Source organism: Amblyomma americanum, chromosome 11 (assembly GCF_052857255.1).
Source record: "Amblyomma americanum isolate KBUSLIRL-KWMA chromosome 11, ASM5285725v1, whole genome shotgun sequence".
NCBI classification, from domain to species: Eukaryota; Metazoa; Arthropoda; class Arachnida; order Ixodida; family Ixodidae; genus Amblyomma; species Amblyomma americanum.
Genome location: NC_135507.1, coordinates 75,673,556 through 75,692,091, shown reverse-complemented (window position 1 = coordinate 75,692,091; position 18,536 = coordinate 75,673,556). Strand labels below are relative to the sequence as shown.

At 48.8% G+C, this 18,536-nt stretch overlaps 1 protein-coding gene across 2 annotated transcripts in view; it reads right to left on the bottom strand.

Moving 5' to 3' along the window:
- Positions 1-40: 40 nt before the first annotated feature.
- The window catches only part of LOC144109902 (calcyphosin-like protein), a 30,449-nt gene continuing 11,953 nt past the window's right edge, over positions 41-18,536 (bottom strand). For both annotated transcript variants that reach the window (XM_077642669.1, XM_077642668.1), the window contains 4 exons: positions 17,153-17,351; positions 5,839-6,022; positions 1,723-1,932; positions 41-312 (listed from right to left, as the gene is read on the bottom strand). In XM_077642669.1, coding sequence (XP_077498795.1) covers positions 211-312; positions 1,723-1,932; positions 5,839-6,022; positions 17,153-17,301 — 645 coding nt within the window. In that variant the 5' untranslated portion in view covers positions 17,302-17,351 and the 3' untranslated portion in view covers positions 41-210. The remainder of the gene's footprint in view (positions 313-1,722; positions 1,933-5,838; positions 6,023-17,152; positions 17,352-18,536) is intronic.

The window sequence follows — 18,536 nt, the reverse complement described above, 5'->3', positions numbered from 1 at the left end:
AGACTTTATAGACAGAAGTCTACGTACAGTCAAGGGGTGAACGTTTCTTTTTAATTATTTTTGGCTTTTGGCGACACATCGAAGCGGTATCCGTGCCCTTAGACAGTTGTAGTCTGACGGGAAGCATTTGGTGACTGACGTGAGAAAAGGAGAGAAAAAAAATGCACGGGGTGGAAACAGGGAGTGCACGACTGTGCGTAGAAATCGAGGCTATAGCTTCCAACAGGTTCTCATCATGAGGTCGAAGTAAGCGTCCTCGTCAATGGAAGCACTCACGCCGGAATAGTAGTCGAAGAACTCCTCCTTGGTCACCTGGAAGAGAACGTAAGGGGAAGGACGGATTTATTCGTTGACACCTGAAAGCCGAGAACATCGCAACCATAATCAACAAAGCACCAATTGGAAGAGGAAAACCGCTCCGATTTTTAGAACACCGACATTTTAGAACTGAAAAATTCGAGGGAGAAATAAGCTCCGCCTTAAGGGTATGACGCGATAGGGTAATGGGTTGGCGCCCACACATACAGAATTGGCCATTCTGTACTTAAAATTAATAGATTTCTGAGAGTCCTCATAGTATTCCTGGCGCAGTGGTGCAGCGCTTAAGCGATGCGCCATGTGATGACAGGTGCTGCCACCGGCGGGACTTGTGCGGCCCAAGTTGCTCTTCCCAAGCTACCAATCATTAATTCAACTGCCAACCACCATGGTGGGCAGTTTTGTTACAATCGGATGGGCAAGTTGTGATGACGTCAAAAGGTAACGTGGCCTAGGTGGCACGTCTAGGTCGCCCCTAGGCGCCTACGTTAAATTCCAGTACGTGACGTCAGTAATGAAAAACAGTCCGCGATGACTGTTTGTGGGTGAATGCAAGTATTGCCCAGGATGAAAGCTTAGCAAAAAAAAAAACCTACTTACGACATCACAGGCCGGTGATGGCGTTACCTGTATTCATTTTTCTGCTTTTTCTACGGTACAGGTTAGCTTCAGCTTGTCCTTACTATTTTTTTCAGGCGAGACCACAGGACGCACCCAATCGCAGGTACAGACCGCGGGCCACGTTGGCCTACGTGGCAGCGAACACAACAGCGAGGCGCGCGCGATATGAGCCTTCAGGTCAAAGGATTGGAGGTCCGCTGCTCCAGAAGAATCCTGACACTGCCAAATAACCTGATTTTGCGAAGTCATTCTGTGACAGCTACTGCAGAGCTGAGGCTCCCCAGTGTCTTCATCGTGTAGTATATAGTACGGAAAGAATCTGTTGACGTGAAGCCTCCTCCAGGCTCTGCACTCCTTTGAAGTGAATGGCCTATCCGGAAGTGAGAGTCTTCTCCTATCCAATCTAGGTGTTTCAGCTATTTCTTTATAAGTTATTGGAGGGTCTAAATAACAAAACATCCCAGACCTTGCCGCCTGGGAAGAGCTTATCCAGAGCCATGACCTGGATCAGCAAACACTCATCATCAGTCAAGCGGAGACAGCTTACTACAAGACTCTCTCCGCGGTCACCGGTGCTGAGAGCCGGCTAGGAGGAGCCCCCTCCTAATTGCTGCGCCCCTACCGTGAGGCCCATTCATTCATTCATTCATTCATTCATTCATTCATTCATTCATTCATTCAGGTCCACTGCCCAGAGATGCTGTCATGTCCGTCACGTGGGAGCAACTGAGAGGTTCCTCATGGAATCGTGCGATAAGTGACGTATACGTGGCAATGACTCACAACTCCGTCGACGATGCCGCCCTCTTCGAAGGTGGCCAGGAACTTGTTCAAAAGCTCGCGTTCAGTCTTCTGTCCGTTCAGGTACTCTGGGTGGTTGCGCACGTTGTAGACCCCCTTCATGTCCTCGTAGGTGACCTGGCCGTCGCCCGACCGGTCCAGCTTCTGGAACGCCTTGGCCACCAGAGCTTCTCGGCTGGGGCTCATTCTCGGCTGCGGTAGCAAACGATAGCAGGGGGTGGCAGAAGGTTAGGTCGGCGGATGAGGTTAAGAAGTTTGCGGGCATACGGCGGGTGCAGCTGGCAAAGGCCAGGCCTGGTTAATTGGATAGACATGGGGGAGGCCTTTGCCCTGCTGTGGGCGTAGTCAGGCTGACGGTGATGATGATGATGATTATCATGATAACGATGATGAGCAAATACAAAGCACAGCAGGCTATGGAGAAGATAATGATAGGGTACTGCTATATGCCTTAGCCAGTTCTCTGAACAGAATACAAACAAACGCATATCCAAGTCTTCACATTTTGCACAAGATCAGTTACTGCCCTCCGTGCGGAGGGAGCCCCACGCTATACCATACATCGTGGGAATGCCAGGACAAACCAGAGAAAAAAATTAATAGTGCCACACCCGACGCACGAGCAGTGGGAGGAGGCCCTGACCAGCGACAACCTGGACCAGCAAGTCTGGATAATCCAGCTAGTCTGAAAGTCAGCTGCCGGCGTCGGAGCCCTGGACTAGGGGCGTCGACCACACGGCTCCTGTGAAATTAATCACCTAAATAAAGCTTTCTCTCTCTCTCTCTGAACAGGGCAAAAACAGTGTGAGCTTTTTGTGTAATTTTTCTTGAAAACCGATTCTGAACGTGCTGCGCCCTCTCACGGCGGACGGTATGAAACTGGCCCTTGGAGGCATTGTTTTTAGTTACTAAGCAAAGGAAGTACTAAAAAAAGTTGACAAGGAATGCAGGCGAGTGCACACGTCACAGAAATTTGTCAGAAAAGTTCTCCAAGGGTCACCTTTAGAAACCGTGCTGACGGAGCGCAAAATTTCTTCCCAAGTGAAGCTGAGACCAATGCCGTCTCTATTTGAATGCTAGAAACATCGCTTGCCACCCAATCGCACCAGTAGGAAAGCCTCTGTTCGTTTACTCTTCGCCATGTGGCGCTGTTAATGGGAAGCGCTTACAGCGACAGCAAGGAAAAAAACTGGCTGTGGTTTAGCTCTGGTTAAACCTGGTTGAATTGCGAAATCTTGCTTAGCTTTCGCCTTAGAATTTAACTGTTCCGAAGCAGTAGAGCAACTAGATTCAGATGTAGACTCTTCGTCGGTAGCTTCCACGGCGAGACTGAACAACCAACGCGTAGCGCACCGCTATATATACCAGTGAAGCCGCCACGGAGCGAGAGCAAGGCGAGGAGGTCGTTATATCAACGGAGAGACCACCTGCTAGGCGCGGCAGCGGCTCGGGGGCGACGGCACACGCGACGAGCGGCTCCCTTCTTGCTGCGGCGGGGAGCAAGCTGACGTCACGCGTCGTCATAGCAACGGAGAGAACTGACGTCACACCACCTGCCAAGCGCAGCGCCGGTTATGGGGGGAGCACGGCATACGCGATGGGCGGTTATACCTGGCGTAGTTATTGCTTTCGCAATAAAAAATTCCCATGTCTCTAGGAGCTGCGGCCTACATCCCAGCTTGAGCTGCTGGCATGTTCACGATGTTTTTGCGACAGGACATGCAAAGACTCGGCACCAGTTGTGTGTCTCCTTTCTTCATCTTCATTAAGTTGGCGCCCATAAAAACATAATGAGCATGGTAGCAGCTCGTCCAGATTTCTGTTCTGCTGGTGTGGATGGCGAATACTCCTGCCACATCACATCGCGAAGACATTTTGTAGCGAAAGCTACACTACGCTAGCCGGAGTGATTTCACCAGTCTTGGCCATCTGCTCCTACTGCGCAAGCGTGAGTTTCGCTACAGGTGCGCCGCGCGTGACGCCACAGCTGCGCCGCCGCGACCGCCGCCGACTCCGCCACCTCACCCCCTCCCCTGCTGCACGTTGACGCCACGACTAGTGCGCCTTACTGCGCGTGCGCGTGGGGTCGAATGAATACGTGAAGCGATGCGTTCGGCTGTCAGTTGCAAGCCATGGAAGAAAAGAAGCGTTGCTCGTTGCGGCAACTTTCGCACGGTATACTAGGCATAGCAGGACTAAGCCACCGCTAATTTTGTTCGCCAAGTATCCAGGATATCTCGCTAGTCATTTACTGTTTTGCCCTTGCACTGCACGTGCCCAGTAGGCTTGAGAATGAGAAAAGGAAAAGGGCAATGGGAGAAAGCTAGAAATGCCGAAACCGACTAATCTCGCTGGCAGTGAAATCAAGGAAGCGTTGCTGAGGTATATGTCCCTCATGACGGAGAAGAAAAAAGGTGAAACAGAGAATTCGCGCGGTCGATAAGAATCGATCATGCGTACTGAAATAGGGGGGAGGGGGATTCTTCAGCGGGCTGGGCAACCGTTTTTCTATTCCTGTCAAAACACCGAACAAAAACAAATATCGTTTCATGCGCATCTGATTCTTCATGAGAACCGTGTCGGTTGATTCAAGGTTCCTCAGAAGTGCGCTTGAAAGCCAGGGAGGGGTACTCAGGAGAGGCAATCGAGGGCTTACGGCGAACGCAGAAACATCGCGTCCATATAAATCGTTAAACTGATTTCATCTCGCCTGTGTGACGCACCTAAACCAATTCTACAAACAACTTTTTCAAGCAAACAGTGCCCAATGTCAGTGTCATGGCTTTCATTGCTTTTTTGCTTGGCCTGAGAAATAAAAGTATGTTATTGATATAGTAAGAGAACAGACATCTGAATGGCACGCGTAGATTCTAAAATTCCTTTTAGGTTTTTAAAGAGTTTTTGCATTCCTGCTAAGCTAGATTTAGTCGTCAGGTAACTGATGCTTTCTCGCCAGGAGTAAAACTACTCTCCCAATACGAAACAATGGGAAAAATCTAATCCGACAATTTAGGCGGAGTAAGCAGCTGCTAAAAAAATTCCAGCAGCCGCTTTACTCTTGCCCTGCTGTCTGTAGTTCTACAGCGAGAGCCGTTAATGACAGCCCACTCTGAGTCGTCGTGTAACTGAAGCTCGCTGTAGTTGCCGTAGAAATCCGCAAGCCAATAGAAGCCAATCAAGAGCCAAGCCAAGCTGAGAGAGAAAAAGAGAACGAAGACACGAAAGAAGGACAGAAAGAAAAACAACAAGGAAAACAGAGCAGAAAAGTGAAAGGCCAAGCTGAAAGAGATGAACAACAAAAGAGAAGAAAAGCAAAAAGTATTAAAAAAGAATAAGAGAGGAGGAGGACAAGGACTTTAATGAAACAGTAGAGGAACAAGAGAGAAGGAAGGCAAGAAGAAGGGGGAGAAAATTGAAGGACATGACTGCTTTCGCCGAATGCTTTAACTAAGCTATAGCGTAGTTTAGTCAGTCTTCTCTTTATTGTACCGTGTGATATCAAGGTAACCTGCGAGCGTAAAGGGTCCCTGAAAAGGGTGTTTGAGGTTGTCTATAAAATGCTCGCATTATGTAGAGTACAGGCCAACCAGCGGTCATCCCGCTACAAGACCTCAAAAGCGAGCCGATAATTTACAGTACAATTTTTAAAACTCCCGCTTCCGCGTCTAGCGGCGACCTGCGGTGTTGAGCTTTCGCCCGAATCTGCGCTCGTTACGACAGCATCCGCGCTCGTTACGTCATGTAGCGCTCGCTACTTATGCAGCGGACTGCTAGCATTGTTTTGCGCGCGCCGGCAGCCAGCGGAGAGGGCGAGGGGCTGGCGGAGGATCGCCGACATTTCAGCGTGCAAAAATTGACGAGAGTAGAGGGAAAGGCCCGAAGAGGCGGAAATTCAAATCTTGACTACAGATAACTCAGCTTCCACAAGACGCATGTAAAAAAATCTTGCTGGAGGATATTTGTGAAGCGGCGTCCTTTAGCATCCCAGGCACATCGCGCGTTTGCTGAGGTCCCCTTTCACAACTCCTTTAGATACAGTGAAGTCTGAAGCAAGCGATGTCCGAACGACACGAGCCTCTGAGAAAAAAAGCGACTTACTCTGATGGTGCGGATGAATTCGTCGAACTTGATCGTTCCTGAGTTGTCCGCGTCAAACTGCTCGAACAGCTTCTCGTAGTCTTCGGCTTCGAGGAAGGGGGCCATGCCCGAGTCGTCCAGCCCCTTGATGAACTCCTCGCGAGACAGGTCGCCGCTCGCATTGTCGTCCATGCGACGAAACACCCTGCGATTAATAGAGCAATGGGCACCCATCTGTCAGGTGCATTGCGCAGGTCTTCTGTTCTAAGTTGATGCGCATGGATGTTGTACAGTACAAAATAATAGAGCGTTAGCTGCAGAAGGGTTGCATTGCCTTTTCCGAGACATTGGGCGTCCGAACAGGTGCACAGCATGAGGGACATCGCAGCACACCTCTTCTGTCATGCAGTGTGCTACGCTGTGCGGTAACGCAGCCCAGTGGAAAAGACAGCAGAACCATGTCAAAACTACAACATATTTTGTACTTCTGTCGTGACGACAGACTTTTCTGTCGTTTTGCAGTGTGTTTCTGTAGTATCATAGCTTTTTTCTGTAGTACTTTTCTGTACTCTTTAGTTCTGTAGTAACTACATAAATTCTGTTGTTACTACAAGTTGCTGGCCAAAAACATTACAGAAAACATGCTGTGAAGACAGAAATTTTTCTGTTGTGTTTTTCGACTAGAAGGTGCCACCGACCTTGCACAGGTGTAATTCCCTGATCTAGTAATACTACAGGTTCTGCCATAGCTGGTAGAAGGACGATCTACTGTGTGACCTAGGTCCATTCGGAATCATATCACAGTAATTCTGCTGGTCGATAAATTACGTTGAAAGGCGCGGACGATGCATCCTTAATCTAATAGAGAAAGAAATCCTCTTATAAACAAATCTGTCCACCTCAATACTAACCCAGTGTACAGGAGGCACCGATAACCGCAGCATCTCAAATGGTTTCCTGACCATTTTTGAAGCGATAGCTCACTACTAGAGGTATCGGGCTGAGATCGCCGTGCGTTGCCGATGAATTTCAAGGATCAGCCAAGGTCAAACCTTCAGTTTATAAGTTCTGAGAACCGGTGGATGGTCAATGGTCATACCAATGGTCAAGCAATTGGACAGGTCTAGGGTCAGGGGCAAGGGTCAAGGTCATGGGCATTTCAGGGTCAAGTCAAAGTCAAGCATGAGACGTCAAGGTCACGTAAAGGTCAACCAATATTTCGTCACGTGATCGACTCTTGGCTCGGCGAGGAGCCGAAACGTAGCGTTTAAGTGATAGGGCGCGACGTCACGCCTAATAGGAGCGGCGGAGATGCCCAACAGTAAGAACCATGGAGTCGGGCGCAAAGACCAAAGAAACGACCAAAGCATAGCTTAACAAGACTTGGCCATGCTAAACCATCGTGAAGCTATCGCTTCTCCCTCGGTTTAATCAAAGTTAAACCACCGTTAATATTGTCGATGATGTTGGCATTTTGGGATTTTTACCAGTGCTCAAAAGTGCACGAACAGTTCCCGCGTCCCTATCAACGTTGCTAAGCAGGGGCAGTGTTATATCCACGGTTATATCTGAACGACCAATGGCAGAGGACCAAATACACGTGAAACGGAGAACGGAAAATCTACGGCCTACGTAATACGGCCCCAGGGAATCAGTTTTTTTTCAAATTCAAAATAAACAGCAAAGTTTGGTCATCGAGCAAGAACAATATTTCAAAATGCAATCGATGTTCAGAGCCACGACCAATTTGTTGTTAACTAGGACAAGTACAGATGCAGCAACAAATTGTGGAAATTTTGAATTATTGTGTTAAAAGAGTGAAAACTCGACAATATCATTAACAAGAATTGCATTCCACTAACTGAAATTGAAAACTGAAAAATTGAAATTTGTTTTTGGAGAAAGGAAAATGGTTAGGGCGCTCGGCTACTGATCCGGAGTTCCCGGGTTCGAACCCGACCGCGGCGGCTGCGTTTTTATGGAGGCAAAACGCTAAGGCGTCCGTGTGCTGTGCGATGTCAGTGCACGTTAAAGATCCCCAGGTGGTCGAAATTATCCCGGAGCCCTCCCCTACGGCACCTCTCTCTTCCTTTCTTCTTTCACTCCCTCCCTTATCCCTTCCCTTACGGCGCAGTTCAGGTGTCCAACGATACATGAGACGGATACTGCGCCATTTCCTTTCCCCAAAAACCAGTTATTAAAGAAAATGGCGCAATATCTGTCTCACATATCGGCGGACAACTAACTGCATGAGCTTTTTGTTAATACGTCCTGCAGAAATGCTTGGATGCTTATTTTTACTCTTGGCTCAACATAAAAACGTTAAAAAGTGCGACAAACACGACAACGCGTTACTTGTGAACATTTTTTTTGTTGCGCTAAGCTGTTGCACAAGAGTACGAAGCACCTACTAGCACAGCAAACAGTTTTACTTGTGCACATTCTTGCAAAAACGAGCCACGTGCTATAATACCGGCAGGAAAAAATGAAAATTGGTTGAGGATAGGAAAGATGCAGTAGCTGGAACTCTCGGGGCCCTAGAAATGAGATTGAAATTGGTTTTTGAGGAAAGGAAATGGCGCATTATTTGTCTCCCATATCTCAGCGGACACCTGAACCGCGCCGTAAGGGAAGGGATAAGGGAGGGAGTGAAAGAAGAAAGGAATAAAGAGGTGCCGTAGTGGAGGTCTCCGGAATAATACCTGGGGATCTTTAACGTGCACTGACATCGCACAGCACACGGTCGCCTTTGCGTTTCGCCACTATCGAAACGTGGCCGCCGCGGTCGGGTTCCGCATCGTGAGAAAAAAGATATAGGAGGGAGTGAAAGAATCGAGGCGCCGCAATGGAGGGATCTGGTGCAGTTTCGGCCACCTGGGCTTCTTTAAAAGGGCCCCGAAACACATTTTCAGTGCATTTTTTTGCCTGTTGGTTGCATAGAATGAGTTATAGTAATGCTATTAGCATCGATCGTACCGCGTATACTGTGGTTTTTAATATTTTAATTAGCTCGCAAAAACAAATTCGTGGCGCTGATGGTGTCACCATATAGTGGCGGTTTGTAGCGGTGGATATATCACTTAGTGCGAGCTTTATGATTGAACAAAGAGTAAATATACTGCAAATTCCGTTAATAACTAGAGATACGTTTTGTCAAGTTTTTGTGTTTTATATTACATTAACAAAACCAGCTGTTTGCCCTTGATAAAAGCACTGTAAATCAAGTAAAACAAAAACACGCCACCAGAGGCTCTGGGTACTTTTTGCATCGAAGGACTTTGCGCCTCTCTCTAAACATCCTACGACATAGCACTAAACACTTATGGCTACTGTCTATGTATCTGAGAGCGGCTTTGCGGAATCGATCTGATCGAGCCATTTCACTCTATAAGCGTTCGTTTCGGTCCTATGGAAGGATGCGTTCGTTTCACATTTAGCAGGCAGTGCGCATCGTCAGTTTGTGGAGAATCACCGGGCGGTGATGCCAGATGGTGGCACGTTCCCGTCAACAGCGCGTGCTCCTTGCTCGCTGTGGCCAACCAGCGCGCTAGGAGCGACTATAGAGCGACGGGCGATGGTTGGCGGTAAGCAGTAGCGGTACGCGCTATGCTAAATGTGTCTGATATCTTGCGCAGGCTGTCACACCGTCGCAGTACCTCGCGCACGAGCTCGGATCCATAAGTAAGGGAACGTCACTGATCTGCAGTGTTCCCTTCTGCGCCATCGACGTGACGGGGAAGCATCGCTTGGTCAGCTGGGCGTTCGCATGGTTGTTGTAACCATGCAAACGGCGCTGCCAGCCTTGGCATGAACGAGTTACAGAGAACAGGCAACCATGGAGTGCAAACTTCCGCCACGTGCTAAGATAGGCTGGAAGCACAAGAAACACACTCGCCAAAGAAAAAAATATTTAACACATGACGTTTCGAGACCCGTGCGGGTCCCTTGTTCACAATGAGGATGGGCGGAATGGGCCGCTACTTATAAGCGGACTTGACTGCACAGTGAGTGGGCGTAGATATCGGGGAGATTCCCTCTCGTCCTATTGATAGCATTCTTGGTCGTCTCTATGTAAAATGATTCGAGAAGTAATCGTGAAGATAAAGGTTTCTTCGTGTCCAAGGTTGTGGCGTTCTCCCAGTCAACGGAGTGCTGCATCATTTGGGCATGCTCTGCAAGTGCGTTGGAGGAAGTGCGACCTTTCTTGACGTCATTCTTGTGTTCCCTTATTATTCTTTTAAAATCGCCTGACTCGCCAATGTATGATGCATCGCAATCCTTGCATGGGATCTTGTATACAACGCCGGGGTAACATGTGCGCTCTAGGCGGTCCTTCACGTGACACAGCTGCTGTTTCAGCTTGCTGGACGGTACGTGCGCAATTCGAACGCCGTATTTGGCAAATATTCGCGCCAGAGCCTCACTTGTACCCCGGGAATACGGGACAGTCGCGCGTTTCTGTTGCCCAACAAACTGGGGCTGAGCAGGTTCCTTACAGCGGCGTTCTTGATTCTTTAGCATCTTACGGGGGTAGCCATTATTTTCAAGGTCGACGCGAACTTTCTGCTGCTCGGAAGAGAGAAGGCCAGGACTAGAACATAGACGACCAGCTCGCTTGAACAGAGCGGACACGACGGATCGTTTGTGGCCTACGGGATGGGCAGATTTAAAATCGAGGTACTTGCCGGTATGTGTGGGCTTTCGGTATATGGTAGTGGCGAGCCCATCGGGAGTGCGGAGAACGAGAACAACGAGAAAAGCAATACTTCCGACAGCTTCTGCTTCTTCGATTGTGAACTGAAGAAACCTTTATCTTCACGATTACTTCTCGAATCATTTTACATACAGACGACGAAGAATGCTATCAACAGGACGAGAGGGAATCTCCCCGATATCTATACCCACTCACTGTGCAGTTAAGTCCGCTTATAAGTAGCGGCCCATTCCGCCCATCCTCATTGTGAACAAGGGACCCGTACGGGCCTCGAAACGTCATGTGTTAAATATTTTTTTCTTTGGCGAGTGTATGTTTCTTGTGCTTCCAATATGCTTCCCCCTCGCCAGACAAGATTCTGTCGAACCCTTGATTATGGCTAAGATAGGCTGTTTTGATTGGTCGCCCTGAGTGTCGTCATTGGGAGAGTGAAATGTGAATGGGAAGCTGCGCGAAAATCGAGTTGAGGGCAGCATTTTGTTTGCTTGTATTTTGAAATTTCTTCATTGTAAAACTCCCATTCCTATGCATAGATTCTCGTAATTCTGTTTGAGTCAGCATCTGCGTGACATAAATAATCCATTTGAAGCGTAACCGGCATCCGTTCAAGCGGTGTTTCGCAGCCCCTTTAATGCGCACGGACATCGCATATGCAAAGGGCTTCTTTCAAAGCGAAAGGTGGCCCGAACTTGCGATTTCGCCGTGGCGGTGCTCCGAGGAAGCACATGACGTCACAAAGCGCACCTCGCCGCGGAGCCGAACCGGTCGGCCGGGCCGGCGGCGGCTGGCGCACTCGTCGCGAAATAGAGACGTACTCCAAGTCTCCGTCAGGGCGGTCAGAGTGCGCCGAAGCCGCCGAACGCGTCGGCGGTAAAGCGCAGTTGGAGTATGGAGTCTCGCTTTGGCCAACGTGACGTCTCCGTACAGCGCGCGCGTGTTACGCTGGAGTATAAACGCGCCTTAACAGAGCCTGCGCTTAACCGCTAACCAACGTATTCGGTGGCGGCATCTATGGGAATCAATGAAGCACCCCGCACACTCACTGAATAATAAAAAACTGTGCCGAGGCTCGGAATCAAACCACGGCCTTTAGCGTTTAAGGCGGAGGCGTTACCACTCCGCCGCGACGGCTCAAGCTTTTAAAGGGGCATCTAGTGAATGCACTCTTCCGATGCAGAAGTCTCCGCACTTTCGCTACGTATATCCTGGAACTAGGCCGTCAGCAATTTTTGGATTTTACCTGCATCGAAGAGCGGCTGCCGACCTTACTGCTCCGAGCATGCCCAGGTGTCGCTACAGAACAACACTGATCAGTAACGTAAGCACGATGGGGTGGGAGGATACGGCTGTAGAGGAAGGAAACAAGTTTAGGAGAGACTTTTACTACACGCCGTGATGGCTCAGTGGCTGGGGCATTCGGCAGGTGCACCCGAGGACGAGGGTTAAATGCCGGCCACGGCGGGCGCGTTTCGATGGAGGCGTACCGCGAAAGATGCCTGCGTGCTTATGCAATGTCGGTGCGTACATTAAAGGCCCTCAGGTATGCGACGTAACGTCCAAGCTGATATATTTTTAAAACTATCACGATAAAAGTGTGCGTGATGCTGGACATAACTACCGCGATGCCGAGACGCACAATCATCAGGATGTTTCGCCAGTTCAGACAGACTTCTCGTGTTCCGACACGCTGCCGCGTGAGCTATAGGTTGCTCGCGAATGACAAGGAATTCTAACCAGACAGGCATGACAGCTCTTGTCGAACGGCCTGATCAGCGAGGAGGAGGAAAAACTTCATTAAAGGAAGGGCAGTAGACGAGCTTATGGGTGGGGCCCTCATTCCAGGGTTCCACTGGCTTGGACTGCCCTGCGGACCTGTTGCTTGAGGGCCCATTGGTCCTCTAGGTTATCGCTAGTGTTCCTGTATATGCTCCCGCTGGGAGCATATACAGGAACACTAGTTATCGCTGGACAGCAGCGGCTCCCACCGCTCAAAAGACGTTTTTACGTCTGTATAGTGTTTTGTTTGGCCCCACATCCCCACGAAATGTGGAAGAGTGTAGGGCGGGCCTGGCACCGGGGACAGGCGTCGGAGTATAATGTTGGGTGTATGAGGTGTAGCCTATGGAGGTTCGAAAATGTGTTCATCTGTATGTGCCGCCAAGACATCGCATCTGGGGTGTCTAATTTCCTATGAGGTGGAGGGAAGTGTCTCCTTTGAAGACGCTGAAACTCGAGGCGTTCGTTATACCTAGAAGGTAGAGGGGTAAAAGCGGGCACGGTTTGCGGCCCCGCTCGGTTGATGATGCCTCGAGCTAGAGCATGTGCCCTCTCATTTCCCTCCAGTCCCTTGTGGCCTGGGGTCCAGGTGATTTGGTGGTGCTCGGTGAGGGGTGTAAACAACTCACCATAGAAGGCAACGTTACCGCGGATATTCCCCGCCGTTTACGGCTTCCATGACCGCCCTAAATGTTCGTAAACACGGTGTTGATCTGCATTATTGGCGGCACTTGGTTGCATGTTCACTGCCTTCTACGCACATCCCAACACGGACTGCCTTTCTGCAAGCCCGGTTTTCGCAGACAGGTGACATCAATGGTGACGCCTGTTGTGCCTTGGCGAGTGCATTGTTTATAGCCGTCCGAACATCAGCATCATTGGCATCCACCCAAGCGCAGCCATACGGTTACATAGGAAAGCTAGAGAAAAACTTGGGCGAACGCCAATTAGTAACCGCTCTCTTTTTGCAAATTTACCCCACCTTGGGGGATTCCCCTAAACATTTGACCAACACTGTTCCGACCTCGAGTTATTGATCAATTCGCCCTACCATAAGCTTGCCGTCCCGGTTAACTCAGTTGGTAGAGCGACTGCTCCGGTGAAGTGGTGGTCCCGGGTTCGAACCCCGGACCAGGACGAATTTTCCTTTAACTGCGAAGTTTCTGTTGAATTAAGCTGCACAGCTTTCCTTTGTAGCCGTATGGCTGCTCTTGCGTGGATGCCAATGAGTAATTGCTCCCTTATTACAAATTTACACCACCTTGGGGGATTCGATCCCCTAAATATTTGACGAACATAATGTGTCGCAAAATCAAAGCCTGAACCGTCATCTCGAGGTACGTCTTCATACGGCGTCTCAGGATCCAATCTCATCAAATGGGACTCGCTTAGGAAATTTAGATCTAACGAAACATCTGCCCCATAACTGACATTACTGCGAGGATTACACAATTACTGAAAGATCTTCAGGCAGTCACACGACAGCTTCCTATTAACCGCCCTAGTGACACCGTTGATGCCCGCCTCCTACACCTCTGGAAAGCTAAAGCCATTCTTGAAAGACGTTGGCATCCCAGATATGCAACAGAACCCTCCATCGTAGGCTATCCCGACTGAACAAAGACGTAGAAACACACGAGCCGCGCTCTTTAGGCAAAACAGGGAGTCCCTATGCAACCGTCTTGAAGGTAACATGATCCTACCTCAGGCATGCATCCTCTTCCGACATATAACAGACCCATCTCAATACACTACAAATACACTACAAAAATACAACCTCACAAAACTATTTCACATCTCCCCCACTTTGCTACTCGGGGAACTCAAATAGGCCCACATTCTTCCTATCCAACCAACGCTCCACACGGTCTATCACGGACTCCCTAATGACCATCTAAGTCAGCCTATCACTGAAGCAGAAGGAATGGCAGAACATGTGAGCATAAATGCCTCCTCAGCTCCCGGACTCGATGGAATCACCAACAAGGCTTTACGCAACTTAGACATACCGTCCATAACAGCCTTGCTCGAAACAAGTCAGCCTGAAAATGCTGGCAACAAGGCAGCCTGCCCCCACAATAAAAGGAGGCCAAAGTGGTCTTCATCCCAAAACCAGGCAAACCGCTCCTCCCCACCAACCTCCGGCCTGTTCCTCTACCCTCTTGTGTGGGAAAATTAACGGAACATGTAATCCACACACTACTCTGAAACTTCCTCGAGGAACGAAAGATCATCCCCACCTGCATGTTTGGTTTCCGTCCGGGTCTGGCCACCCGGTACGTATTGCTCCAACTAAAACACCACATCCTTGATTGAAAAACTTACGACACACGCGCCATTCTTGGGGCAGATCTCATCACAGCATTTGATAACGTAACACACACTGTCATTCCTGCAAATCTACAAACACTATACAAGTAGGCAGCCCTTTTTAGATATAATTACATACGGGCCTTCCTCTGAAACTGCAAGGCAACCCTCACACTAGGCCCCCGTATACTCCCGGACATCCGGCTCGGTGCTCAGAGAACCCCTCAGGGAGCTGTCCTTTCCACGATCCTTTTTAACATTGCTCTTATTCATCTCCCCCCGACAACTCTCTCAAATTCCAGAAATGCATTTCACTCTGCTGCTGGAAAAATGCAGTCAAGGGTAGAAAGTAATAGAATACTCGGAGAACTTCAGAATTACATGGTTCGGAAGTGGTAGGCGCTTAGATGACAGCCATTTCGTGCTTAAATGCATAGAAATAGCTAAGGCGGAAAACAGACCTCTGTATTTAGCCTTTCTGGACATAAGCGGCGCATACGACAACGTGAACAGGAAACTCGTGTGGAACATATTAAAAGGTGAAGGTGTCAGTCATGAGGTAATTAATTTTCTACAGGAAATATATCGAGAAAATGAAGTTGAAATAACATGGGAAGGAATTAAGGGTACAACTGTCCAGATACACAAAGGATTAAGGCAAGGTTGTCCTCTATCACCGCTGCTGTTCATGCTTTATATGATAAGTATGGAAAGAAGGCTATAAGGAAACAATCTAGGTTATAATCTGTCTAATGTATGCGGACGATATTGTACTGTTAGCAGATAGCCAGGAAGATTTCCAAGCTCTGGTTAATTGCTGTGGAGATGAAGGAGACAGTCTAGGCTTCAGTTTTAGCACAGCTAAGTCCGGTGTGATAATTTGCAATGATACAATTGATCAGGAGCTTACAATAGAAGGCCATGAAATACCCTGAGTGGCAGAATACAAATATCTCGGGGTATGGGTAAACGGAGGGCAGATGTACACGGAAAAGCACGAACAGTCTCTTACAGCAAAAGGGTGAAGAGGTGCCGGGATAATGAAACATACGGCATTATGGGGGTACAACAGAGATACTTGGAAAGGAATAATGGTGCCGGGGCTTTCCGCAATGCAGTTCTGCGATTAAGGGCAGAAGTTGAGTCGAGATTAGAAGTAAATCAGAGGCCTTTTGGAAGATTAGCACTAGGTTCCCACGCGAAAACCACAAACGAGGCAGTACAGGGGGATATGGGCTGTGCAACGTTCGAAGCACTGGAAACTCGGAGTAAAGTACTATACGAAGAACACCAGAGGAAATTGGACGATAACAGGTGGGCAGTTAAGGTTTTTAAATATCTATACAGAAAGAGCGTTGACTCACAGTGGCGGAAAAGAACTAGGAAGCTAACCAGTAAGTATGCCAGACACGAGGCCGGGGAAAGACAGGGCATTAAAGTACAGGTTAAAAACGCGGAAGGTAAAAATTGGATAAATTCACTGGAAAAGAAGCAGAGTGTAGAACTATATCAATACTGGAAAAGGCAAATCAGGAAGGAAACGTTTTATGATAACTCAAGAAAGAGGCAGTGTCCTACTCTTTGAAGCTAGGTCAGGGTGTCTTAGAACACGCTGCAGCTACAAAAAGAAATTTAACGAAGGTGGTGACACATGTGCTGTGTGGGGTAAATCTTTAGAAACAATAGAACACCTCATACTAAAATGTGATGGCATCCATCCCGGTGTCGATGCAGGCACATTCACTCTTCCTGAGGCCCTAGGGTTTAGTGATAACAATGGTCATGTAAATAATTCTGCGGTGGAAATGAGCAAAAATCGATTGGGAGATTGGTGGCTGAATAGCAGAGAGGCGACATAAGATTAAAAGTGAGGGAGACGTATTTAAAGAAAATGGCAAATTTTAATTATGCGCAACACAGTTCAACAAAAATAAAGGACAGCCATCAGCCCGTTTCAAAGGAGACGCTCCTACCTTCCATCCATCGATCCATGGCGGACGAGCATGAGGAGGAAGGACATGCAACATGAGCAGCGCTTGGATGCTATAATGCTTTCGCATTACTGCACCTAAGCAGACTTGAGTACACATTGGAGTTTCTTTTTCCAATAGGGGAGGAGTACTCGATCACCCCTAATTTGACCTAAGCAGCCCTTTCTGCGGTTTGCGTACTGACGAACAGCCTGTCTTAAACCAGCCGCATGTACCCTCTGCCACCACCCCAAAGCCACTTTCGATCATATCCTTTTCCTCTGCCCGGCGGATCCTCCCCCGCGGGCCTGGAGGACCTTACCCCTTGGGAGGCTTGTGAGACCCTACTGCGCTCCGAGGACCCGGCCAAGCAAGCCATCGCCACAGGCCGGGCTGCCAGCGTCATGAGCCTCCGGGACATGAACGTTTGAGTGCAGTGGGGCCGTGCGAGGGCCCAGGGACCTGTGCGTCCTAAACTCCCCTGTATGTAATAAAGTTTACACCACCACCGCATAACCCAGAGTGTGTCGCAACGGTTGTGCAGGGTATAACCGGAGAGACTCACTTCCCGAGTCCCAGAATTCCTGAAGACCCCCGCTGAAGGCAGAGCAGCCGCAGCTTCTCCACAGCGTCCGAGGTGTTGTGCAGCTGGCGGCTCGCTGCGAGCTTCATGATGTTCTCGTTCCGAGTCTGGGCGGACACTGGCCGCGGCATGGCTCGCCTTAGGGTCGGGCACGTGGCAGACTTGTGCACGGTTCAGTTAGCTGCAACATCAATGCACAACCATTAGCTATACCGCCAGTCTGTGCGCACACATTATTGCGCACATCTGTTTTTGTAAGGAGTTTAAGAAACGCGTCTGTTCTGCAGCATAAGAACCATTGTAAACTTCTGTTTCTCTCACCTTGCCAATGTTACTTTAATTTAAATATGCATTTTGCTCTGTATGTATTTATTTGAACATACGTCACGGGGCCTTGTTGCATGTTCGTGAAGGCATGGAGACCCGCCATGGAGAAAACTCACAAAGAAGAAACTGTTGGACCTATGGTTGCAAAGATGTTTTTCTGTTATTTCGTTGGGAAATGCAGACATAGGAAATATTTTTTTTACAAGCGCTGACATAGAGTCACGAGTAAAAAAGATTAGCACTAGTGCCATGCCACAGGAGCGGCAAGTAGCAAACGCCGTGCGCTGTGGTTACGAACGCGCCGATCACAAAAGTGCCAGGTGTGTTCGCAAAGCACGGCGCCCCTCCAGACGCACGATGCGATTTTCGCCGCGCCGGTGGCGTCACTGAATAATAATAATTGGTTTTGGGGGAAAGGAAATGGCGCAGTATCTGTCTCATATATCGTTGGACACCTGAACCGCGCCGTAAGGGAAGGGATAAAGGGGGAGTGAAAGAAGAAAGGAAGAAAGAGGTGCCGTAGTGGAGGTCTCCGGAATAATTTGGACCACCTGGAAAATCTTTTTTTTTTTGCTCGCGACTGTACAAAGCCGAATTTTAGTTCACGTCTTAGGAGGATATTGGGCTTCATTCTTATTCTGATGAGGATGCCCTCTGTTGTGATGATTCTCTATTGCGAATAATTATTTTGCTTCTCAGCTGTTGGCATGTCCCGCCTTCGTAGTTGATGCCGGCGAATGAGGTTACTTGTTTAGATGTCAATCATGACTTCACAGGCCACAACTATACCATACCCACGCTGTTTCATCATACCGTTTGCGAAACTGTGCGTGGCCGTTGTATAATAATTATATAGAGTTAAACAGGTCTGTCTATATAGCTCGTAAGCGACGGTCGCACTCCAATGCACACAATCTCTAAATTATGCTAACCGGGGCAGCAGCCTTAGGGGGACACCTACTGGTAGTCTACCGTATTGGTGGTCACCATATTCATGGCGCACTAATCTGGCAACAACAATCTTCTCAGATCAGGCGAA